At 40.6% G+C, this 25,021-nt stretch overlaps 1 protein-coding gene across 3 annotated transcripts in view; it reads right to left on the bottom strand.

Moving 5' to 3' along the window:
* KCNQ3 (potassium voltage-gated channel subfamily Q member 3) overlaps positions 1 to 25,021 on the bottom strand; it is a 208,741-nt gene that overhangs the window by 12,228 nt on the left and 171,492 nt on the right. The window contains exons 1-11 of one of the 3 annotated variants that reach the window (XM_032694366.1): positions 24,881 to 24,986; positions 22,998 to 23,170; positions 20,536 to 20,691; positions 18,639 to 18,749; positions 17,654 to 17,749; positions 16,182 to 16,276; positions 14,937 to 14,963; positions 11,175 to 11,231; positions 7,450 to 7,485; positions 2,281 to 2,468; positions 1,092 to 1,194 (exon numbers count right to left, since the gene is read on the bottom strand). In XM_032694366.1, coding sequence (XP_032550257.1) covers positions 1,092 to 1,194; positions 2,281 to 2,468; positions 7,450 to 7,485; positions 11,175 to 11,231; positions 14,937 to 14,963; positions 16,182 to 16,276; positions 17,654 to 17,749; positions 18,639 to 18,749; positions 20,536 to 20,691; positions 22,998 to 23,170; positions 24,881 to 24,887 — 1,049 coding nt within the window. In that variant the 5' untranslated portion in view covers positions 24,888 to 24,986. Of the gene's footprint in view, positions 1 to 1,091; positions 1,195 to 2,280; positions 2,469 to 7,449; positions 7,486 to 11,174; positions 11,232 to 14,936; positions 14,964 to 16,181; positions 16,277 to 17,653; positions 17,750 to 18,638; positions 18,750 to 20,535; positions 20,692 to 22,997; positions 23,171 to 24,880; positions 25,008 to 25,021 lie in introns of those variants that run through there. The other 2 variants (XM_032694352.1, XM_032694358.1) reach the window with 2 other exon arrangements.

Here is a 25,021-nt window from a genome sequence, read left to right as displayed (position 1 = left end):
AAGTAATAAGTAGCATGTCTCTGAGTTAGAAAGCAAGCAGGTATCAGGGAAAGAAAGGGAAAGCTATGGAGGACATAGGGATGAAGAAACTTCCAATGGGAGGGAAGCAGTCATGGGTAGCACGAGCAAAGCCTGTGGGACGTGGCTTTCAGCAGGCTTGAGAAAACTTGGGATTTTTAGTGGCTGGTTCTCCTGCACCCAACTGGAAGAGAACCAGGAAAGTACATACTATGGTTATATACATATAATATATGGTTATATTTTTACAACCATCTTCCTTGAAGTTTTTCTTAGATGATTTTGGGGCACTCCAGACTTGCAGTATTTCACCTGGAAGGTGATAAGTCTCTGACCCAAAACTTAGTAACTTCTGGAATAAAATAAACATCAATTGCAATGAAAGCAGAGTATTTTCATATGGGAGCATTTTTCAAGGGAAAACAGAACACTAAGAAGTAACAGGGCATCAGTGAATGAATTCTATTTGCTTGATGTGCTAAGCACATTATTGAGGCTTACTAGGAGTTTTCTAACCCCAGGGAATATCTCTTGTGACAGGAAAATAGAGGTGACACATGTCACGAGCCAAAAACTGCTGAAATGGAGACCTCAGCATCTATTAAAAGATGATAGCTGAAAAGTATATTGCGCACTCATATGATTGCGAATAAAGAAAAGCTGAGTCAGCTCAGAGTTTTTTGTTTAGTGAAAATTCCAGTTTAATACAAATATTAGTCACTAAAGTGAGTAATATATCATATTTATATAGTATTTTAATGAGGAACTGTATACAATATTACTTTATAATAAATATAATTATCTTGCAAAAATTACATGGTCAAGGTTATTGAAAAACATTCTCCTTTCTGCATCTTTTCAACAGCCTTCGAATAGGGTCTGTCTTGTGCTTTTGAATGCAGTCAGAATCATCTATTCTATTGCATTTTAAAAAAGCAATAACAGCAACAATGAATCAACATGTAGCAATGTGGTGAAGTGATTTCCTGAAGCATAAACATTGGGAAGAAAAAAAAAAGGGGAAAAAAAGAGAGGAAAAAAAATAGGCATTGAGGATCAGTGGAGATATTTACCTGACAGCTCGGATGGCTGTCTTGAATGTGGGGATCATATCTTCCATAAGAAAATCATTACTGTCGCCTCTGTCTTCTGCCATGGGTTCCCCTGTTCCTGCATCTGCAAAGCAGGCCAAAAACCACCCATGTGAACATCTGACCACACAGTAATTAGAGGGATGTCTGTCTGACTAAAGCGCTGCTTAAAGTAAGTGCAGTTTAGTAAAGGACCATCTCTTACATGTTCCTCTTTCGCTGTTCAGCTCTTGAAAGGGATTTAATAGTTCTGGGACATCTATAAGTCACATTATTTGAGGGATCTCCTCTCAGATTCCAGCATTTCTGAAATGTTAGGAACATATTTTCCTTTACAGTGGATCTTTGCCCAAATATTTAACATAAAGGCTAAAACAGGTTTAGAAGCCACAGGCCAAGCTCTCCTTTCACTTGCACTGCTTGAAGTTCATGTACCCTCATGAAGAAGAATAATCAAGTTTCCAGTGTGGACACCCAGACTATATCTACGGTAGTATGTCCAGCACTGATGCCAGCTGGTTCAATAAAGGAGAAACTGTTATTTAAAGACCATTTGGATGCTATAGGAAAGAGGAGGAAAATGTGTGGTCAGGGAAGCTGAGAGGAAAAATGCCCTGTGGACATTTTTGTCCTGTGGAGAGAAAAATGTGTGGACACCCAATGGAAATCTGCTTAGGGGCAGAGGGCCTGGGGAGAGAGGAGGGGAAGAATACCTTGACTCTAGAAAACAAGGTTTTATGAGATGGCAATGAGGAGATATTTGAGATGCCTGGACACAGGCTAGTGCAGGGTTGGATGCAGTCTAGGAGGGAGCTACCTTAGCATGGCAGCCCTGCTGATAAACCGAGCCATGATGGCATACGTTTTTTAGGGGATACACATTCACTGCCCAGTATGCCCTCTTTTTCTAGGTCAAATAGGCTGATTGCAACACTGGCTTTATCCCATATCAATTGCTGTTTTCATGGTTGGTTCCTGTCTTTTTTCAAGCACTGTGTTGCCTGGACTCCAGGATTCATTTCCTTGGGCTTCCCCAATTGTACCACGTAAAACCAGGTACCAGACATGCTTAGCCCAGAAAGTCACAAACCTTCAACAGAAGATGCAGAGGAACAAAGTAAAATGGGGAGAACAGGGGATGCATAGAAACAAACCAACACAGATGGGCTACCTTCTGAGCTTTGCCAAAAAGCGTACGCTTTCATTCGGAATGCAGTGCGAAAACGCTCCTTATTATTCAAGACAACATTCTTAGGTTCTTTTGAAGGACTTTCTTCAATGGCATCTACATTCAGAGGGGTAAATAGCTTTCCTTTAGTATTGGTACCACGAACCCGATCCAAGAGACCCAGCTTTTGGCTACAAAATAAGAAAAGTAAACATTTTCCTCCTTTGTACACTGTTAATTTGTTTTCATGATGCTTTAAGTATATAATGGGTTAAGTAAATGTTTTGTATGCAAGGACACTGCTGGGGCTACCATAATAAATGAATGTCTTCATAAGCAACAGTTAAGCTCCACAGATAAAATTAACTGCTTTTTATGAGCACTTTTGTATAAATGTTAACAGAAGGTTTTGCTATCCTCTCCGTGCAAGGTATCATAGTGCCTCAGCTCATGTAGCATGCCTGAAGCATTAGTTTTAGTATTAGGAGAAAACCACCACTACTGCCATGAGCAGGGATACCTTCCACTAGACCAGGTTGCTCAAAGCCCCATCCAGCCTGGCCTTGAACACTTCCAGAGATGGGGCATCCACAACTTCTCTGAGCAACCTGTTCCAGTGCCTCTCTTCCCTCACAGTGAAGAATTTCTTCCTAATATCTAGTCTAAATCTGCCCTCTTTCAGTTAGAAGCCATTCCCCCTTGTCCTGTAACTACATATCCATGCTAAAAGTCCCTCTCCTGCTTTCTTGCAGTCCCCCTTTTGTTACTGGAAGGTGCTCTGAGGTCTCCCCAGAGCCTTCTCTTATCCAAATGCAACAACCCCAACTCTCTCAGCTGTTTATTCATAGAAGAGCTGTGCATAGTCAGGAGTAAAAGAAAGTCAGATGTACTGTGAACAAAGTAAATTACCAGCAAAACTCTGGCAAGGCATTGCCAAGCAATGACTACGTACATGGCAGGGCAGGCTGCCCTGTTCTCTCCAACATTTGCTGTCAGCCATCTCTCACTACCCCAAGAATTGAGGTGACCTATGTGAGTTATAGTGAAGTGACATATTTCGTTCCTCTGATGATTCCTTGCACTGTTCTCTTCCAGATTTACTGCCCAAAGACACTTGTCCTTCAGTGACAACATGTAGCTAGAATTTCATCTGCCATTTTACCAGCATCACTAACCCTGACAGCCTGATGACTGAAACCACCTAAAAGGCAATCACTAATACTACGGAAAAGAGCAACAGAAAAGGAGTCTGCTAGTGAGTATATAAGCTTATATATGCTCTAAACACTTTTTAGGTGATAGATGGTATAAATATTTGATTTGCTTGTTCACTTCGCTGCTCAAACATTTGTTAATTGCACATTTGTTATTTAAAAAAAAAAAAAAGCAGGGCTAACCCATGGGAAGAAAGTCTGCCTTTTAACATATTCCTGGATGCTGAAGTGTGGGACAACTCTAGGAGAGGTGAATTGTGCACACATGATCAAGAGGCAGTTCTGTGTGGGACACCAGGTCAAGCAGGTTGAGTGCGGGGAGGGAGGGAGGGAAGAAGCCATCACAGCTGGCAGGTTTCTGAGAGCCACGGGTGAGAGCAGAGCTGAAGGATAAACAGCCATGGTTACCAGAGGAAAGAATTAATAGGTATCCAGTAAGGGATCTGTGCAGTAGGATCTGTGCAGTGGCTGAAGCCACTAAACCTGCTGGCAGGAGAGGCAAGTCTGGGGAGGGTCCACCATGCAAGGACATAGTAGACAAAGATGAAGACTTGGCTGCTGACCTTGCAAGTGTGAAAAAAGCATCTATTTCTATCTCAGAGCTCTGTCTGTTGCAATATTCCGCCATAATGGAAGTCCTTAGGAAATTCCTCTTAAAATGATAAAGGAAAGACTTAAAGATATGCTTGATGGCAGCACAGCTTTCATAAGAGTGCTAACTCTAGTAAAAATACTGTAATTTACAGCATACAAAATTCACACCTGATCTGAGCACTGTTGTAAGTTTTTTTGTTGTTTTTTTCTACATTAATTACTGAGGTCCTTATTTCTACTAGCTGTTTCTGATTAATATATCTTTGACCCAGGAAGTAATGAAATATGGGCTTCCCTGTCACAAAAAGATGAAAGCACTAAAGCTTTGGGTAGGAAGTTTTTTCAGCCCTTCTTATTTTTCTTGTTGATATGCTGTGGTGGGGGGAAACAGTTTTCCCCCTGAAGTTATAAAATGGTAAATCCCCAGGGGGTGGTGACCCTTAAAGTTTTACCCAATGAGCGCTTCTGCAAAATATAAACATATCACAAGCAGAACGGAAGAGAAGGTAGTTGTTTTAGGAGAGGTGGCCATGTTCTGAGGCCACGAGGAGACGAGGCAGGAGCCCCATTTGGGGGCTAGGCTTCCCCCCCAGCCCCGACTGGGGGCTGCAGGGACTTGGAACTGTGTAAGACTGGGCTAAGTGTCTGTAGCTGAGCTGGGGTATGTTTCTCCACTGTGAGCCGCAGCAAAAGATATTGAAAAGCGGCAGCAGAACAGCAGTGGACAGAGAAAGTGGCAGAGAGCCAGAAGAGATAAGACTGAGCAGCAACAACAGGCAGGCAGCAACACAGAGAGAACTCCTGGGAAGGAGACAAAGAGAAAGAGAGCCAGCAGCAGAGAGAGCAAGACTAAGCTCTACAGACAGAGACAGAGTTCTGGGGTAAGAACTGAATCAAAAGCCCCCAAACTACTTGGAGACCCCTCCTAGAAGGGAGGGGTGAAGTGCAGAGAGGAGCTGAAAAGCTCAGGTATCCTGGAAAGCCGGACCAGGATGGCCAAAGGAATGCAGAGGGGGTGACCTTGGCCCCCCCTGCCGCTGCTGCCAAGCTAAGCTAGCAGCCTGAGATCAGAGCACAGAAGCTCTGATAGAACTCTTGAGGCAAAGGCCTTCAACTGAAAGCTGCCTGTGATGTTCTGACTCAGGGGTAAATCCCCTGAGGAAGGGACCTTCATGGGGGTCTTATGCCCCATGATATGACGTGGTGAAGAGAGTTTTGTCCCTGCTATGCAGTCCACGGAAGAGAAAGACCCTCGCTTGGAGACGATGGGTCGAGGGGCTTGGATACCCCCTTGTGTGTACTGGCAGAGACCCAGCTACAGCCGCTGCATGGAAGAGAGAGAGATAGACTGATACTCTGAAGAGAATGCTGCTCTGAAAGTGGAAAGGATCTTTCCTTCTTCCCTCCTGGACTTTTATTTGGAGGGGAGAAGAGATTTGATCCATTGTAAATACTTTTATGTCATGGTAGAGATAGCTAAGATTGTATATAATGTATTGTAGTATTTATTTGTACAGTCATTGTAATATATTATCCCGTTCCCCCATTTTGAGTCTCGTGTGGTGTCTGGAAAACCCATCTCACACTGAGTTGAGATGTGGGAGGGGGTTTGGACTAGGGAATTGGAGTTTGGAGCTCTCAAACCATGACATATGCCAATAGTTATGAATGCAGCCCAGTAAATTCACACTCTTGTCCTGTCATTGCATGTATGAAGTGCATATGTGTGTGCAAGTACGGAACTGGAAACTAAGAACAACTTGTGTATGGAGACACACAATCAGTCCTGATATATCAGCATTTCCAGGAGATGAAAGCCTGGATTGAGTGAAGAATTAGAACAGTCTAAGTGAATGATATCAGTATTACTCAGACTTTGCCCTATTGTCATTTCCTGAGTAATTCATGGCACAAAGTGCAGACAAATGTAATTAGCAAAAATCAGGGATTAATTACTTCTTTGTCATGGATGTCAACAAGTGACATCTCATATTTTTTTACAAACTACGTTTTGGGAACCCATTTTAAAAATTACTTCCATAGTTCTTGCTTTTGGGTTGGAATCTTGATCTGACTGGCCCACCAAGGTGCTCTAAACGGTGAGTGCAGAATGCCAACAAGTGTTCTACTCAGTTAGGAAGAATCCCGTGACCTCTTTTCTTTCACTTCTCTATTTCAGAGGCCATGTTTGGAGCAGTATTGCTTTACAAGACAGATGTCTTAACTCCGTGGCATTTCTGTGAAATTTGCATTCTTCAAGCACTTGGCTAGTGCACACAGGAAAAATATACAGAGGAGAAGATAACAACTACTGAGCAATTTTGAAAGGGTATGAAAAAATAAAGGTGAGGAAGTAAAAGTCAACAGAATGATCTGTGTGGAGGTTTTTTGGGAGGGTAAAGTAGGGAAAATAAATTCACATGTCTCAATAATAATAAAATCAAAGTTTGAAGGAGGAATTAATTTTGAGAAGGATGGTCAAGAAGAGTCTGGAATCATGTATATCACTGAAAAGAATTTTGATGCAAAGAAATGCACCAAAAGTCTAGCTGAGTGATAAAAGAATCAGCCAGGCAATCGAAACTGATGAGCCTGAAGGTGTTAGAGAGAATGAGCTTGTGAGAGTGAGCATTTCTTTAATATAAAGAAAAAAGAGCACTTAGGTAAGCATGGTATGGTGGTGATCTTTGTAGACAGAAGGAAACTGAAATAAGCTAAGCTACAAGAAGGAAGAAATCAAAGCAGTTTTAGAATGAGATCTGTTCAATGATAATAAAATGAAGAAATTTATCCCTGGATCTGAAAAAAAAGGTACATTCAAAAGGCTTTTTGTGGAGATCAGTTTTTTCCTGGTGGGAGGATGAACAAGTCACCAATGATAGACAATTGACAGACAAATCTCAAATGAAAGAAAGAGTGTAGTCAACCTATTCTTCAGGGTTTTAAGATTCAGAGCTTTTGGAGAGACCTTACAGGATGAGAAGGATTAAATCTAGCAGTGAAAATCAGATGATTTCAGATGATGAGGTAATTCCCTCAAAGGCAAGAAGAGGTCACATACTACATACTGGCTTTGAGCAACATATTAAATGTGACAAGATTTGAGTCAGTAACACTACAGAGAAGATCTCAAGAGAATACATTTAAGGCACAGAACCTGAAATATGAAGAAGCAGAAAAATAGATTAGGAAGAAGATTGCTACTGTTTATAAGAAGCAGTTTAATACTATACAAGAAGAAAATACGTGCCATTACAGGTGGTCTCTGACTCTCTCCCCTGAAACCTGCTTAGTGCTTCAAAATGCATATCCAGATATCCAAAAACTTCCCCCTTAAAACTCCTATTATAATTGCCTTCCTTACCAAAACACAAGGAGCCAGAAAGTGCACTGCAAGGCTCTATAAGAATCAGACCAGAAAGAAAAGGGTCAGTGAATGATGCAAAGTATCCAAAACATTACTCTAGTGAATTTTTTTTTTCCAATGGAATAGGAAACATATGCAGTAAGCTCTGTCTTGGAGCTATACAAGAATAGGATTGACCAAAATTTGATATCATCCTCATAGATCAACACAGATCAAAATAATCCTCTGCATTCAACACAAAACTCTACTTATTTGCAGTGACATTTTCTACTGGATATGTAGGCACATGCATTTGTGGGGTGCTTCTTTTTTTTTGTTTTGTTTTTTTTTTTTGTGGGGTGGGATTTACGGTAGATAACATGAACTAAAAGCATTCCCAAACTCTCTTTCCAGGGAGTTTCTCAGCTATCCTCATTGATAAATGTCCTTTTAGGAACAAACTATTCTCCCGAGACTGTTGCTCTAGCATCTTAAATTTAGGAGCTAGAACTCATCTGATCTGCCTTAAACTGTTAAAAAAGCTTAACTTCCTGTCAAAGATTAATATCTAGACTTATTTCTGTAATCAGTGGGAAGTTAGCAACCCTCACCAGTCAGTGGGAAGAGTGTGGTTCAGCTTAGGAAGACTTTACGCTTGGGGAACTTGGCTCTTGTTACTGATTACAGAAAGATCTAGATGAGAGGTCATTTAAAAAGCAGGTCTCTAGTCTAAGTTAAAATTACCTGAGCTGAAGCCCTCCTTGTTAATTGAATCCTGATGATTAACCCTTAAAGTAACATTCAGATTCGTAACAGTATGTTTATGCAATAAATATGACAACTGTGTTCATAACCAGGCAGCCAGAGCAGTAGAATCATCAGAAAATAAGTAATCAGCTTCACATCCAAAAATACAACAGTATGTTGTATACAAAAGAACCCAAAACAAAACCCAAGCTTCTTTCCAGATAATGACTAGCTGTCATCAGGAAAAAAAATGGACTTTATTCTCATTTCCAAGGGATGAAATCTGGATCTGCTGGGGTTTTTGTTTTCGTTGATCTTTTTTTGAAAAGACTTAGGCAACATTTGTTCTCATGACACAATCTCCTTCATTAGGGCAGCATGCGCATGGCTCAGTCCCGGGGTATGAAGCATGCGCAGGTCACATCATCCTCCATGAGAATGGCTAGGACAGTGGTTCCCACCCACAGCTTCATGTACTGCTGCCTGTCTCCTTCAGAATCCTCCTGCTGGTGTTAGCTACTCTTCCTCCCCTTGGAACAGTGGGCCCGTTTCATTTGTCTCTCTTACATTCAATAAAATGTGATTCCCAACTTCCAACACAGTTCCAGGAACTGGGGAGATTCAAATGCATTCCAAACACGCTGATAAAAATGCAGAGTAGTTTCTCTGACTACCTTAGATATGTTTCCATTGCTCATCTTGCGTGCTATTGCATCCTCTCCCTCATGTGTTCCAAAACCTATGTGTTTGAAATGGGGGACCAGGATGAGAATTCCTTAACTCTGTGGTAGATACATAAAGGGAGGAAGGTGGAAGCAGTGCAGACAGCTTCTTCCTTCCTAAAGAAAAATTCAGCTCTCAAATTCTTTTTCCCCAAGAGCAGTGGGAATTACTTTGGACCACCTGAGGGATTAATTTGGTGGCTGGATATACACAAGAGATGCCTGGCTTCTGCAGCACATGTTTTACCCTTGCTCAGAATAAAGAGTGGGAACCACTGAACTAGAAATACTTTTCCAGAAACAGACATGCAAAGAAACAATGCAGTTACATCCCATCATGCAAGCCAGATACTCTCCTCTCTGTCCTCTGCCTAGTATTGGAGTTTCATAAACAAATGGTACATGTATGAGGAGAAAAATAATAAATTAATGCTAACAGTGAATCAAACAGCCTTCTGCCATGTGTTTACCACTTTCACCTAACAAGAAATAGAAATAATCAGGGAATTTTTCCATATTTTTCACAGGTTAGCTAATCACTGGATTTAGTTAGTCTCAAGCAACTAGAAGCAAAAGGTAGTCATGTTTACTCCAATATTTTTATACCTTATCAGCTGAACTTATATGGGTGAACTTAGATTTGGAAAAACAAACATTCTGAGTGAGATTTCCAGAAGTATTCTGATTTGAACTCTTCTTAATAGAAATTAGCACAAAACTAATGTTATAAAGACAGACATGAATCCTGCAGTGAACGTGCTCAAATGATCTCTGAGAGTCTGTGAGTTTCCTTAAGATAAAACAAAGAACATTCTGCACTTCCAAGGTACTTCTGAACTTTGGCCAATCAGCTTTCCCTTTTATTCAGTAATATTCTTTTCTGCAGAGAGGATCTCACAAAAATGTCAAAATAGTTGACCCCAACTTCCTGACAACTGAAATTGTCACTTTGCATCCTGAACCTTGAGGTCTAAATTTACAAGTTTCTAATGTCTGAGGAGGAAACATCCCTTCTAACTCCATACCTCATTGGTATTTAAGGCTGAGTGCGACTCCAAATCCAAACTCTTCTATCACCCAGATTATCTACCCAGAAACATGGGTGTGTAACTTGTCCAACTTGTGTTCAACTTTGATGCCCTTCAGAAACAGAAAGAGACCTTGTGCACACTAAAGGCCTTTGCTTAGCCCCTTTTCTCATCCATGCTTTCAAAAGTGATTGGGAATGGGCAAAAACAAACAATGTCACATAAATCTATGGGAAGAATGATCCAAATCCAATTCTTTGTCAAAACAGGATGGATGTTTTTCACCAGTGCATGCAGCCATCGTAGGTAGAAACCATATCGATGTTGACCCACTTTTTGCTTTGAAGTGAACATATGTATCAATCACTAGAAAGCAAATAAAACTGCCAAATCAGTGTCTTCTGACCATTTTGTATGGGCCAATCACCAAATGAAAAAACAAATAGCGTCACTAGCTGCTCTCCAAACGTTGAAGAGCTTCAGCTAGAAAAGCTGAGTTGTGTGTTGATGATTTCATGTTTGTGGAATGAAGTGGGAATGAGAACAATGAGCTAAAGTTGAATGACAGCAAAGTGTTTGTATGGGATAGGATAAAATGTTTGACAATTCAGTCAAAATATTATTTCTAATGATATTTCTTTCTTATTCCTGAAATGAGAAGGATTATTTCTACGACTCTTCGAAGGAAGATAATGTTCTTGCCCCTCATCTTAGGTCACAGTTCAGCAAGATATTCAAGCATGTCACTAACTTTTTCAGGTGATCAAAAGCATCCACTTCTTTTCCATTTGCTGAACCAAAACCTGGAAATACACATGCAAAGATGCTCTTCCAGTGAACTCAAATTCCAAGTAACTTGCATGAATTTGTTTTGGCAGGGTTGGGACTGCATAAGGAACAGTGTTTAGCTCTTACAGTATATATTTTTTTAAAGTAAATTTCAAAATGATTTGCAGAGTAGGTTAGTATCACTCCTATTCTATGAAAACAGAGAAAAGCACTTCTTTCTAAGCATATCATTGGGAGAGCCAGGATTATATTCCATATTTTCTGAACAGCAGAACAATTAACTATTTGCAAGGTCATGCAACTTCCTTTTTATGCTTAATAACTTTTCAGTCTTATTGCTCCTTACTTTTGATGGTAGTAGGTGAACTACTGTAGTAAAAACAGAAAGTGCAGGCAGGGAATGGCATGCAAGAAATATGAAAAGAATAAGGCTCAACTGTTACTTGAATGTATATACCTAAGTTTTCTTGTGAGGCTTGATCCAAAGAATGACTCCCTACTAAACATGACATTACTGTAAAGTGAAGAAAAGTTATTAAGATGAGACGTTAATGATTACCCATGAAAAGCTCTATGAAAAAGAATGGGAACAGCCTTTCATTTGTAGTTAGTGTAGTGTGGAGATCAGAGTGGCTTTTTTCTCCTTCCTGTTTTGGGCAGATGTATTAAGATGAAATGCTGACAGTGAAATTTTACACCTTGTAAAGTATGGCTTTATTTTCATTTTGTTGCTAACACTGACAATACAAAAATGCGCCACATTTTATGAATTCTTTCATACATAATAGGAAGGACTGGTACTGATTATACCACTTAAAAAAACTGAACCAACTTTCCAAAGGCAGAGAAATATTATTTATCTTGTAGAGATAAGGAAACAGGGATAAATGACTTTTCTGCAATCACATAATAATAGATCTAGGAATAAACATGCTCTCCTGATGTCTAGTTCTACAGCTGGAAAATGAGGATTAGGAATAGGACCCTAGGAGAAAGTTCAAAACTCTTCATTGAAATGCCTGTCCATTCAAGTGCTGAAGTTTCAACACTAGTCAAAATCAGTTGAACAGTTGCTAACAACAGCACTGAAAAATTAGGCCCAATATTCATTACCAAACTTAGACATAAAAAGTTGGTTCAGAATAAACAATATGCCCATCAAGCAAAGACCCATCTTAAATGTAGGTCAGGCTACCAAATGTTTGCTAAACGATTTGCTGCACTCCAGCAGAAATGAGCATTAGTTTCTTTTTCTCATAAATCTTCCTTGAGAGCCGAACAGATGAAAAGGCTTTGCAATACTGGAAGAAGAGCAATTGCTATCTGAGATTTCATGGAGCTGGTAGGTTCAGGCACTGATTAAGGAAAAAATAAAGCTGGAGGCACCTCTGGCATAAAATCAGTACACTCCCCACCAGTGAGCCATGGATAGCACAGCCCCAGTTCCTCCTGGTTTGGGGAACTATACAGAGCCTATAGGGAAAATGCTATTCTTAACAGAGCTGCATCACATGTTCCTCTTCCCTTCATTGCTCACAGGACCCAGTCCAGCTCCAGGGTAGTCAATTGTCCTCTTCATCATATCTCATATCTTCACAGTTTTAGTTTAAAGGGAGCTTCAGTAAAGCCTTGAAGGGGCTGCTGCCAAACCTCAATTGGTTTTCTACTATGACAAGTCCTTTCTTGAAGCCTTGCCTTGGGTTCCAACTTCTGAAATGGACTCTTCCACTCTGTTGTGTCCTCTATGTTTTTCCCAAATGGTCCAAGAACAAGGACCTGTATGTAGCTGTGTCTTTTTCATAATGCCAGCTCCTGCTTCCAAGGAGTGATCATAGAAGGATCTGTCACAGTGTTTAACTCTAGAACTGTGGAGTTCCTAAAGAGTTTTCACACCACTCAGTAGAAACCCTGCCACTTAAAGCGCTCCCAATCCTCAAATTTTGAAAGAGCCAGGTGTAATTTTTAGTTTATTAAAAGCTTCTGTGAAAGCTTTGGACCAATTCTTCTCTCTTCTTTATCAACCACTGATTAGACAATGCCATTTATTACTATAGCAGCTTTCCCATTAAGTACTTAACTGATGGAAGAATCTGGAGACTGAGGGCATTTATGGGCTGTTCTCTCCAGTAGTACCACATTCCTTTATTGCTCATTTATTTCAGTACAGCCAAAGCACAAACTGCAGTGGAGTATGAGTAATACATTCTATACTAAATCACTGTAGGAGGAAGAAGATTTTTTTCCCCCCTTTTTTTTTTTTTTTAAATTATCTGGTCTGTAAATAAGAGTTTTATGAGAGATGGGAGGTAGGACTGTCAAAACAACCAGATTTTATGGCTCAATCCCAGTTCTGCTGAAGTCAGTGGATGCTCCCACAAGTACCATCATTTGTCTGTTTACCTGGAGGGTTTCCAATGCCTTTAATTGAATGCTTCATTCCATAAACACATTCCTGCTAACAGGAAGGCTCCAAGGCAGGTTTACTGATGATTTTGCTGGAGGTTATTACACATGTAACAACATAAAAGCAAGATATATCCAGCTAGAATGAGGGGCCTTGGGATTATAGTTTTAAAGAGTTTGAGTTGTGAGTCATACTTTTCCATTTTCAATTCAGTGTGTCAAGATAAAATGATTTCTACTCATCTGAAAGCTACACTAACTCAGAAACTACTCCACAAACTGTTTGGCTGCTGCAAGTGCAGGAGCTTCTCTGGGGGGCTGTGACCAACAGTCAACAGCAGCAGCCATTCACTTACCTAATTTTAATCTGCTGCTGCATCTGAGTCAGAACATTTTGACTCAAGGTATGGAATTACATGCTCAAAAGGATTTCAGCTCCTAAGCTCTCTCCTACATATTAAAAACCAAAATTCGGCTGTTGTTGACACTGCAGACAGCTGAAATCTCCAGATGTCTAAGTTAGTGACTGCTTAGCCTGGGCAGTGCCATGGATGTGGAGTACATAAGATTCCTGAGGGTTCCCAAACTAGGTAGCTCCCATCCAGGCAGTCTTCGAAGAGGAGCAGGTTAGCTCATGATTATGGTGGCAAGAGGGGGAAGACAACCTTTCCCAATAACTTTGTCACTCCAACACTTGCCTGTATTGTAAGAAAACTTGGCATAGGTTTTCTCTTTCTCTTAAAGTAGGTTTGAACCTCAAAAATTCAGAGAACAGCAAGTGTTAATATTTTTTTTCCAACTTCCTTTATGGAAGCTGTCATGTGTTGCATGAAAAACAAACAAATAAAAGACAATTTTTCATCAGGCCAGGGACTGGAACTCAAGCCTGACCCCTGACTAACATTTTTCAAATATTGCTACAATTCTTGTTCCTTTTCTCTACACTGTAAATGGGGATACAAACAGACCTAGCTTCAGCAGGAGTCTGTGGAGCTGTTTTTCTTTTAATTGCTACTGAATTTCATTATGGATGATCCATTGATAGCAGTTTAGCTTAAACTTTTGCCTCAGAATTACTGTATGTGCCTTCGACTCTTCTACTTAGCTGACGAGGATTATAAATATATCATTTCCATTTGAGACCTTGCAGGTTGACTGACAATGACTGCTCTGCTGCAGTCTTCAGTGACTGACCAGTATTAGGATTGATGACTCCTTCATTTTCATTGCCTGTAAATTCCCCAGTGTGATGGGGAGCTTTCCCATTTTTTTCAGCAGGGGTGGGACCAAAGCCTGAAATTTAATGTAACTTTTACAGTACTGCCAGAGAGATTGACTATCCTGCTGTTCCATCTGAGACATCCATCTTAGTATTTATTGTTAAGAAATCTTTGCACATGGTAAATCAACAGAGACTTCATCCCTTACACCATAACATTGCTCTATGCAAGACTATGAAACAACAGCATGAAGCAGAATTTTAAACTCCCCCCAGACCAGCCTGGATGCTAAACCCTGGCTCTATGGCACGGATCAGGAGAAATCTAGACCATGATTAATCATAACAAACAATAAAGCTGTTTACAGACAATCAGCAAGCAACACTGCCTTTGTACAGTTAGCATTTTAGCTGTGTTGTTATATTTGGAAAAAAGCAAGCAGTTAGAAAATGGATTGGTTAATAATTTTTTATGGCTACCTGTGGTGTTAGTAGCATGTTTTGGTTAACAGCTCATGAATCCACAAAGAACTATTTAACTCGCATCCTCCAATAACTGTATTAAAACATATATATAAAATAATGGCACCTACATACCTGGCAGTACCATCCAATTGCTCTTTCCTTTTATAGAAAAGAGGAAGCATTAAAAGAAAGCAAGGAAAAAGGAGTCACATAATAAATTCAGCAATTTTTTTAATATAAATTACTAATTTACTGCTAATAGATTATACATCTTTTGTTCTGTGACCATAACAGACAGCAGAATAAAAGCAATATTTTCAATTAGCCATAAAGCAAAGAAAGTGATATAGATTCCTGAAACCAATCTGTGCTGCTTAGATTGGCAATCCAGTCTTTGGTGAGAGGTGATCTCTTCTGCCCTCTCTCCCAGAGCCTTATTTGCAAAACACCTATTAAATTTCAGGTTATGTTCAAATCAGAGGAACCTACATACAATGAACAAGCTTGAAGTCACAGTAATTAGTCTGGACTCTTCATTAGTCTGAGAATTCTTCTCAAAAAAAGCCTGAGGTCCAGAAACCCTCTAAAAATTACTCCATAATGGAAAAGGTTAGAATAGACAGATAGTGAGAAAGGCTAAAGAAAAGGAAAGACGTGTACTGAACCTTAATTAAACACTTATGGTGGGTTTATTTTTAGAGATTTCCTTTTTGAAGTATATGAAATTGATCCTAAACAAATATATTGCAAATAAAACAAAGATTTAATATTTGCGATTTGCACTTTGTGAAGGCAGGAGCCTGAAACTTTTTAGGTCAGTTTTGAGCAACAGCTGGAGCTGCAGTATTAGTGCAGTGGACACAACTTACATGTGGAGAGCTCTGTTTGAGCCAAGCACTAGTTTAAGGGCACTTTTTTTTCGGAATGAGGCCCAACAGCAAGTCTAGAATGAAAGCTTAAAACATTAACTTGGATAAGTAATTTCTATTATTAGCAGCTGATAGTCTATTGCTAAAATCTCAGCTTTCATAGAGCCATATAGGTTTTTAAACAACATTTTAAAATTTAAGACCTGAGTGTGAGAAAGGTGCCTGTTTGACAGGCAAGAAAAATGAGAATCAGACAGACTCATGGCCATAAACACATGAGCATCCATTATATCTGAATGTCTTTATGTGTGGAATGCTTTCCAATAAACTCAGAAGTGGTGAATGAAATAAAACCACAAACTCAGAAGAGTTTCCTTTTCCTCAGAACAGTTTTCTGGGAAATATTTGTTATCTACAAAAGCCTCATTGATATGTATAAAGTCTGTGTTTCCTGTCCTGACTGATACTTCATAGAAAATGATGATGGAGAGGCAGACAATGCACTTACCTGAAAAATGGAAATGATACAATTGATTCATAAAACCTCCAGGTAGCAACTAAATCAATCCTGTTGGGGTTAGTAGCATAGTATCTCCAGGCAGCCTGAATTACAGGGGAGAGGAATAATTAGTGTCCAGTAAACATATTCCCCAGGCTGACTGCAGCCAGACTTTCAAAGAACACAACAATGCACCTGAGTGACTATCTAGAAATTAATTACTGATCAGCCATACCAAATGAGTAGCATTATATGGTACAACTACTGATACTGGATTATGATCTGGGAGGGCTGTAAAGGAGACAGAACAAGGAGAGAACCACCAATATCAAGATGACATTACATTAGACTAAACTGGTTTTATTCTCCTTTCTGAGAGAGAAAGAGCTTAAAGAGCTTCAAGTGCTGCTGGACTTGTGCAGTAATTCTGGAAGTGTTTAAGATAGTTTATTATCTAATGTATCACCAGAGGAAATTTTGCTGAGTGATTTTCTATTTCAGCATTTAGCTCCAATCAAAATTCTCCAAAGAAAATTCTTTAAACACATACCTAAAACCCACTGTAGCTAAGCAAACTACCTGCTAAGGGAAGATGCTTTGATTTAAAAGATGAATTCCATTCACAACTCATGACTGCAGATCCTTCTGTTTGCTACAGAGTGTTTTTAATGAGAACAGTCTAATATGCCACTCAGTCTGTTTATCCTGAGGACTGGTTTGATCCTGGGCAGTCCTGAGCACCAACACTTTAATCTGATATCACAGAAACTTTCTCTATCCCTCTGTAAAAATGCTTCTATTTCCTTCACTGCCATGAGGATGCACTCCATATCTATTAAGAGTAACTCCTGTCAAACTTGTCAGCATCAAGACTAGTGATTTTAAGCTTAATTTTCTGAATTAATAATAAAGGCCGTAACTGAAATCCAGGTGAGCTAAGGACTCTCTTCCCAATGAATTTTCAGATCATTCAGTGACATAACAGAAGATCCAGAGTGTGTTTTAGTTTTTTAAAACCATACATTCTATTTATTTGCCTTGACTGAAATAGTCGCTGTCCATTGTGTTACTTCTATTGCTGTTTTCACGTCAATACCAACATAACTGTTTGCACATAAAAGTACTCTCTCAAGGGAACTAACAAAACCTGTATTTTGGAAAGAATATGTTTTCAACAGCTTGTTTTCTGTGATTTTGTGGCACTGATGCAGAAGTTAGTTGGTTTCCAGAACCTAGCAGATGAGACTCTTTCTTTAAAGCCGTTCTTCTGAAAGATATTTTGGGAGTTGAACAATTCCTCAAAAACTGCAAGGACGTCTGGATTATCTAGCTCGGTGTGAAAAAACTAACAAACACAGCTTCCCACATCCTGGAACGGGAAATGAGAATTTGGGCGGGGGAGAAGTGGTGGCCCTTTTTAACATGATTGACCAGTCTTCATACACAACACTTTCTCAGGGAAAGCATAAGTGGTTGCAAACCTGAATGAGTTCAGCTGCTGGCTTTCTTCTTTTCTCAAAATGTTTCTGACGATGTTGCTCCTGGACCTTCAGTGCCAGCCCTGAGCCCAAAATGCCCTGAAAACACAGAGTGATACAAGATTTTAGAGAATTCTTAAAAAAAAATGGATTAATGACGAGAAGAAACAGGTCTGTGAGGGGAGATTGAGACAGCATGTCTTTTCCGCTGCTCCGCTCATAAGACAGGAGATGTTCATGGTCTTCTCAAGGACCACAGACCATTTTAAGGTCCTCAACAGGCTTCTTCAATGTCTACTGCCTTTCCAAGCTGGAGGTGTCCATGTGGTGTATTACTTCACACTCAGGGCACAGTGAAACTGTGTTTGTGTGATACAAGAGCTATGCTAGACCGTACTCTGGATTTGGGTGTGCAGGACTTGCCATCCTCTGTGAAATTCTTTCCAGGTCCCGATGTAAAGGAAAAGTATCATGAAATCTGGGCTTGGGACACCTTCTGTTGCTATTCAGACCATCTCACTCAGATCTTGTCTCATTCTCACCTGAGGACTTTGCTGGCAAGGGAAATACAAGGCTGGGTAAGATGGGCCCAATTCTAATTATTAAAACAATCGGCCGTAAGTCCTTCAAAAATATGTCTTGTGGGGCCTATGTCAATACCAGTAAACTAACATGTGCCAGGGTACAGTCTCATGAACTACCTTGTGATTTCCCAGACTGTTCACTTGCTGGATTAATTCTGTTTGTGTGCCAACCAGCAATGCCCACCCATGATTTGATGAGTATTGGGGTGGTATATTACTCCCAATAAGTTCTATGCAAAGTTGGGAAGAAACAGGTTTAGTATACTGATATAGACACCTGCAAGTCTCTGAATTAATTCTTAAAAGGGGATTTGGTTCTACAGAAAGTTTTGTTCACTTTATGGTTTGTTTTGCAAGTCCACAGCACTGGGCTATGTCTAAGAGAGGAGGGGGAAGCTACTTACTGCAGGAAGAGCAAAGAAAGACACTCCAATGAGAGAGAAGGTAGCTGCAATCAGCCGTCCCTCCCATGTTTTGGGGGTCTTGTCGCCGTACCCAATCGTGGCCAGGGTGATCTGTGGGCAGAATGAGTAGGACTCCCCATGAGAAAAAAAAGCCAACAGCTCTGCTTTAAATGTCACCACAAAACTCACTTTGCTCTGTGGGTGCTTGCAAAAACGAGCTCGAGAGTCAGAGACACATCCTCATAGAGGTACAGTCAATGCTCTAACTTTATTCCAAAAATACACACATTATCAAGGGTCCTACAGGGTTCACACGCTCTATTCTAACTTTCTATTGGTTACATTTACTTTCACACACTATACCTATAACTTTATTGGCTCTACTAGCCAAGGCACATTTCCAGGCCCCCCCATCTTCTGGTTTCTCACACTCTGGATAACAACCTCCTTCCTTGTTTTCCTCTATGCAGCTTTCTGATATCTGCTGCTCAAGGACACACATCTGCTGCTGGAGAACACAGGTCCCTGCCGTCCGGCACGCAGGTCGGATTGTGCAAGCAGGCCTGAAGCAGTGTATGTCCTGCATCATCTAAGATTCTTTCAACAGGTGCTCATGCACAGCTCCTTGAAATAGGATCTTGATGATGGGCCAACCAATTTTCTTTAATGGTGTCACAGTCCCAAGGCATTGCACGGAGAATGCATTTAGTCCTGAAGCAGCTGCCTCTCTAGGATGCATTTGCTGCCAGGGAACTTCATGGGACATTGCCTGTACAGTGAGTTTCCTGCCCACCATCAGTGCACAGTTAGGAATGGGACTTGCCAGTTAACAACTTACAGGCCTTTAACAATCAGTCAGGACGAGCTCTGTGTGAGCTCCTGGTCTTTTTAAAACAAAGACGACTTTGTGAAAACTTACTCCTTTCCTTCTCAGTTGTTAATACCCAGTTGTGTACCTTTTCTCACCAGTGAGACTCTGTCTAAATATCCTGGATATGAAAGGATATGAAAACATCCAGGTGTTCTATGCAACAGTACTTTTTGACTAATAATGGGGAGGTTGGGGAGGTGTGGGGAAATATCTTACCATTTATGAGTGAACTACATTAAATAAAAAATAAGCTGCTGAATTTTAGTTACAGCATAACATAGGCTTCTCTCAGTAGCAAAGCAACATGAATGCTGGAATGACAGGAATATTTTGTGATCAAATAAGTTAGTGATCTAAACCAATAGTCCTCTCTTCATCAGAAGAGACAAGAACAGATGTATCAAAGGTCCCTCTTGTTCAGTATCCTACTGCCTGATTTTTGTGGAATACATGTAAGACATGAGAATTGTTGAGTTAACCTTTCCAGAAATATTTTTCTACTTTCTGCATCTGAACCCAGAGACATCTTCAGTCACTGGCTCCTTAAGAACCAAACTTCCATGAGTGTCTACCTCAACTGCCCAAACTTTTGGTGCTCTTTGCTTGTCCAACAGAACCATCCATTGGCAGCTCTGGTTCTGCCATTTTCTGAGGGATGCAGCTCCCACAGGCAGGACACTGCTTTCATGAGAGCCAGGTCTTCCACAGGCATAGTGCTGTTGTACCTGAAGAGATACTCCTCTAAAAGAGAGGGTTCCCAGAAGCCAGGAGCACAGACTGATTTCTGAAGGAGGTTTAAGCACCTAAGGGCCTTTGTCTGACTGAAAATCAACCTGAAAATCAACAGGGATGTAAGTTCTGTTATTTGGTTGTAGGGGCACCCCTACTTTGCTAATTTTACACGGGTAACATGCCTTTTACCCAAATATAGCAGCCCTTGCACTATAATCTCTAACATCATCATCTTATCTCTTCTTGGCTATGAAGTTTTTAAGAAGGGGATAAGGTACTTTTGGAGTCACTTACCAGCCCCCACCACAGTGCATCTGCATAGGTTTCAAACTCTTCTTTCATCTCCACTCCATTAGCATCTTTTTCAGGAACATCTTTTTCAACCAGATAAACAAGAAACGAGGATAAGATGAGCGTCAAGAACCCGATGTACCAAGCAGTGATGAGTTCCTGCAAAAGAAACAGATGGACATGAAGGGGCTGAAAACATCCTCAACATCCACAGTGGCAGAGTAAACATCAGGAGGAGAGAGAAGCACACAGGGTAACAGCAGAGCTGTCACTGCTGGCTTGGTCACAGACCCTGCCCAGCTCAGCTCAGCACTCAGTGGGAAATAACGCAGAGGTTTACAAGAATTAGTCCTTACATGGCATCTTCCTGGGGAACAGCTCGGAGCAATCTGCAGTTGTAATTCTGCATAAAGCTGGGCTAAGGACGTAGCTGCACCCGTGACACAGCTGCTGCAGGGCTCTGTCCCTGACCTTGGCTCTTCACATCCCTTCTGCCCCTGGGCTTGGTCAGTCTTGGCCAGCAAATCACAGCTCTGCCCTCTCCCTCCCTCCAGAGAGCCACAGTTGCAGGATGTGGGGGGAAGTGGCAGCTCCACGAAACCCCTGAAGCTTGAGGAGTTTGAAATATTGGATAGTGTTAGGCCGTTTCCCATGAGAACAGTAAGGCTAATTAGATGTTCCCATGGACACAGCCTTGAGTTTTAAGGAGTACAAGGACAAAGCTGTTTGACTGTGTGCAGGTGTTACACTCCTAAGTGTTTTTGCAAGAATATGTTTATATTACGTGTGTGAGAAAGTAGAGGCGAGCGAGCTCAATAAAGGCTGCCTGCTACGCTGAGCAGACTGACACCCCTTGTCTCATCACTCTGTTCATGTGTTGTGTGTGTTCTTTTCTTCACGGGCCGAAACCTATCAACAGATACCCCACGACAGCAGGATGCAGTTCCTTCTCTTTAGCCATATCAAAGTGGATTCCATCATAAATGAATGATGTTTTCAACATGAATTCATGCAATAAGAACAGACCTTGAAAAGTATCTGTGTGAAAACAAAACCTGAGCCTCCCTGTTTTAGGGAGAATGACTGGAGTATGTGTCTAATCCTACTGACGTGGGAGATGAAGCCACCCAAGTTAAAATCCCAACAATGTCTGAAACAAAGAAGAAAAAAATGTGGTGAAGTTCTTCAAAAGTGGGTAAAAAAATCAATATTCCACTTAATTTTATGAGAATTGTATTGGAAGAAAAAAAAAATAAAGCATTCAAGCTGAGAACTTTAAAATTGAATCTTGAGATAAGTGAACTTTCTCAGCTAATTTCTGGTGTGCAATCACAGAAGAAAACTGTTAGCAAAATTGTTTCTTCATTGTCTCCAATAAAGCAAAGTTCTTAAACCCCTTCTTATCTCTCTGAGCCAGCTGAGATCCAATGGGTGGTGGTGGGCAACCAAACAAGCAGCATGTGAATGAAATTCCACAAAATGAAGCCTTAAACAATTTCTAAACAATGTCTTTGGTACAAACTTCTTCCATGATCTGTTTCCCAGGAAACATTTTTGACTCTGTTTATGTGCCACCTGCCTTGTAGCAAGTTTATACAGGGAAGAAACAGAAGCTGGTAAGCAATGAAGCAGGGTGGGTATCCCCATCAGCCACCATGCAGAAGCAAAGTCTAATTATGCTGCACCAGCTGGCATTTTAATTTTCAACCCTCCCATAAATGTCAGGAATGTCACTCATGGATAAGAAATAGCAGTATGTAGTACAGAGTCTATGTAATTTTTTTACACCCTTTGCGGATGAGAAATCTTATCTAGAGGATTATTATGCAGATAGTTTTCAACTTGTAATAATGTTTTGTGAAAATGCAAGAACACAAGTATCTGTCTGGTGCGAGACAGGGTGTGTCTGACTACAACATCAAGTTAGACCAAAGAAAGATGATTTTAGAAATTTTCCCTGTCTGGGTTCACACTGTGTGTATTTCTGTATTGTATGACCCATGCTTACACAGAAAAATTTTACCAGTAGCTCACTCTGAAACCACATTTCTGCTAATCAGCCTCTTGCCATCCCTTTGGAGTCCTGCTCCATCTGTTGATCAGACAAGTCTGAGAAGCCACTACAAACACGTTGCAGCTTCGCAGGCATTTCTGTCAAAAATTTTAGCATCTTTCACCATTAAAGGGTTGTCCCTGCTCTCATGCAGTGTAAAGGCAAAATTCCTGTAGTAATGTGTGGGAATGAACATACTCTCCCTTCCCAGCACCACTATTGAGTGGAGAAGGGTAAAACAAGGGGCAGAAATGGTTCAGAGAAAGGAAGAGGGAATAAAACTTAAAGAACAAAACTATTTTTGGAACTACTAAACATAATCCCAAGGCATTGCTGTACCTGTGTATCCCTTCTCTTTCCCTTCAATCTTTCTCCCCAAGCCCCAGCTGAGCCCTGCAAGCTCCTCACTTACTTTGCTATGTGCACAAATAGCTGATCCTAAAAGTTTCCAGGTGCCGCCCCGTCTGTCCATTCGGAGCATCCGTAGGATCTGAAGGAAGCGGAGGCTTCTGAGAGACGTGGCCAGAACATTGCCCTGGTTCCCAACAGCAACCACTGGCACTGAAGCAATCAGCACAAAGATATCTGCAAGGTGAAAAGAACAAAGCCTGACAACGAGAGTGGCCCTATCACCTGCTTCTTAATCCCATCTGGTTGTGCTGAAAATTTCCCATGGCAAATTTTGAAGCTGCCTGGGAATGCCTGCTCTTTCCAATTAAACAGATATCTGCACCTGCCACACAGGCATCATCACAAACAAAACCTACCGGAAAGCCTCGGCATCTGTTTACAGATTGATGCACAGGACTTGAGACTCTGTCTGAGCCTGCTTAGGGATGCACAGAAACAGTGTCCTAAGGCTGACAGAAAAACAGACTTTTATTCATCTGCACAACAGGAACACCACAGCGAACAGGTCAGCAGATGGGAAATTCAGTTTTGATGGTACACCTAGTATTTGATTCTTTTGGCTGAGTTTTCCCATTAAAATCTCCAAGCTAGTGCAATTTTTTTTTTTTGTTAAGTGCTCACAGGATCAATTTGCTGATCAACTGAAGAGGTTTGAAATGCAAAATCGCATTCACTTCTTGTTTTTTTCTCTTTTCCTTGTTTCCCTCTTGCTTTTTGATCCTATACACATATAAGAAGAAAGTGGTACCAAACAGCTTCAAACATGCTCTGGGCATATATAAATAATAATATATAATTTAGAATAACATAAAATTTATAATAATATAAATTGTCTTTATATTCTATTTCCAGCCAAAAAGAGGGGATTTCATATTTATTCACTTCCAATCATTCTCAAAACAAATTTTCAGCAGTGATAAATGAAAGATGATATTAATAAGTCCAAAATATTTTCTGTTCTTTACCCAGATATCAATGAAGATCCATTCTCAGAAGTGAGATGGCAATTTTACCAAGAAGGCATGAGACAGGGTCAATCCCATTTGCTCACACCACACTCTTCTGACTTCACAAACCTATTAGAAGTATAAGATGTATCTATACAACAGTAGAACATAAAGGAGCACTACCAAATTGAGGATAGCACAGATGCACAAACAAAATTTGTTACAATTTTGTCTACAATTTAGACCCAAGAGGTGAACAAAAGGAGGGCGAGGGAAGAGAGGTGTGCATTCATGTGGCACCACAGCTCCCCAGAGTGCTGTGTGCTGTACAAATGAATGAATGGGGATGTGCAAGACAGGTGCTCGGGGCAGAGTGAGCTCCTAAATACTGTCTGGTTGGTTTGTGGTTATGATGAGGAGTAGCAGGAGGGGATTCAAACATGAATAATGAGTAGTTTTATGGAGAGTAATAGGAAGTGCCTTCCAAGCCTGAAAGACAACATAGGTGAAATCACAAAGATACCTGTTTCCAAAGCAGACTGACAATACAATGGTAAAACACAACACAAACATGAGAGGGCTGAGGAAGATGGGATAGGGCTGGGATCTGAAGTCGTTTGAAATTGAAGGCAGAGAGAGTCTTTTTGGGGAAGAGTTTATGAAAAATGCAGTGGGACTCAGGACAAGGACAATGTGTTTAAAGAGTAGAAGGATTCATTTTTTTTCTCACTGACTAGATACCCAAGTGTCTCTCAAATTAATTATTGCTGGCTACTTCAAAAAACTACTCCAAGCAGGACACAGGTCCTAGCATAAAGGGCAGATCTGATTTCAGTGCTCTTTGCACTGCCATTCACCAGTTCTTCGACATTCCCCAAACTGGCTTAGAAGAAAAAGGACATATCAGAGAAAACAGTAGTAGAGAGCTTGTGCCTACCCAGCATGCACAAAGGCTTCCTGGCAAATTTGAGTCTCCCCCTCCATCCTTTGTAGCGACAGCAACAGCCAGCAGCCCAGATTCTTAAGGCAAACTCTGCTCCAAAGATGAAAATGGCAAAAGTTTCCTGTATCAAGACAC

Source organism: Chiroxiphia lanceolata, chromosome 1 (assembly GCF_009829145.1).
Source record: "Chiroxiphia lanceolata isolate bChiLan1 chromosome 1, bChiLan1.pri, whole genome shotgun sequence".
NCBI lineage: Eukaryota > Metazoa > Chordata > Aves > Passeriformes > Pipridae > Chiroxiphia > Chiroxiphia lanceolata.
Note: the sequence above shows the minus strand (reverse complement) of the source record. Positions and strands in the feature narration are given on the sequence as shown.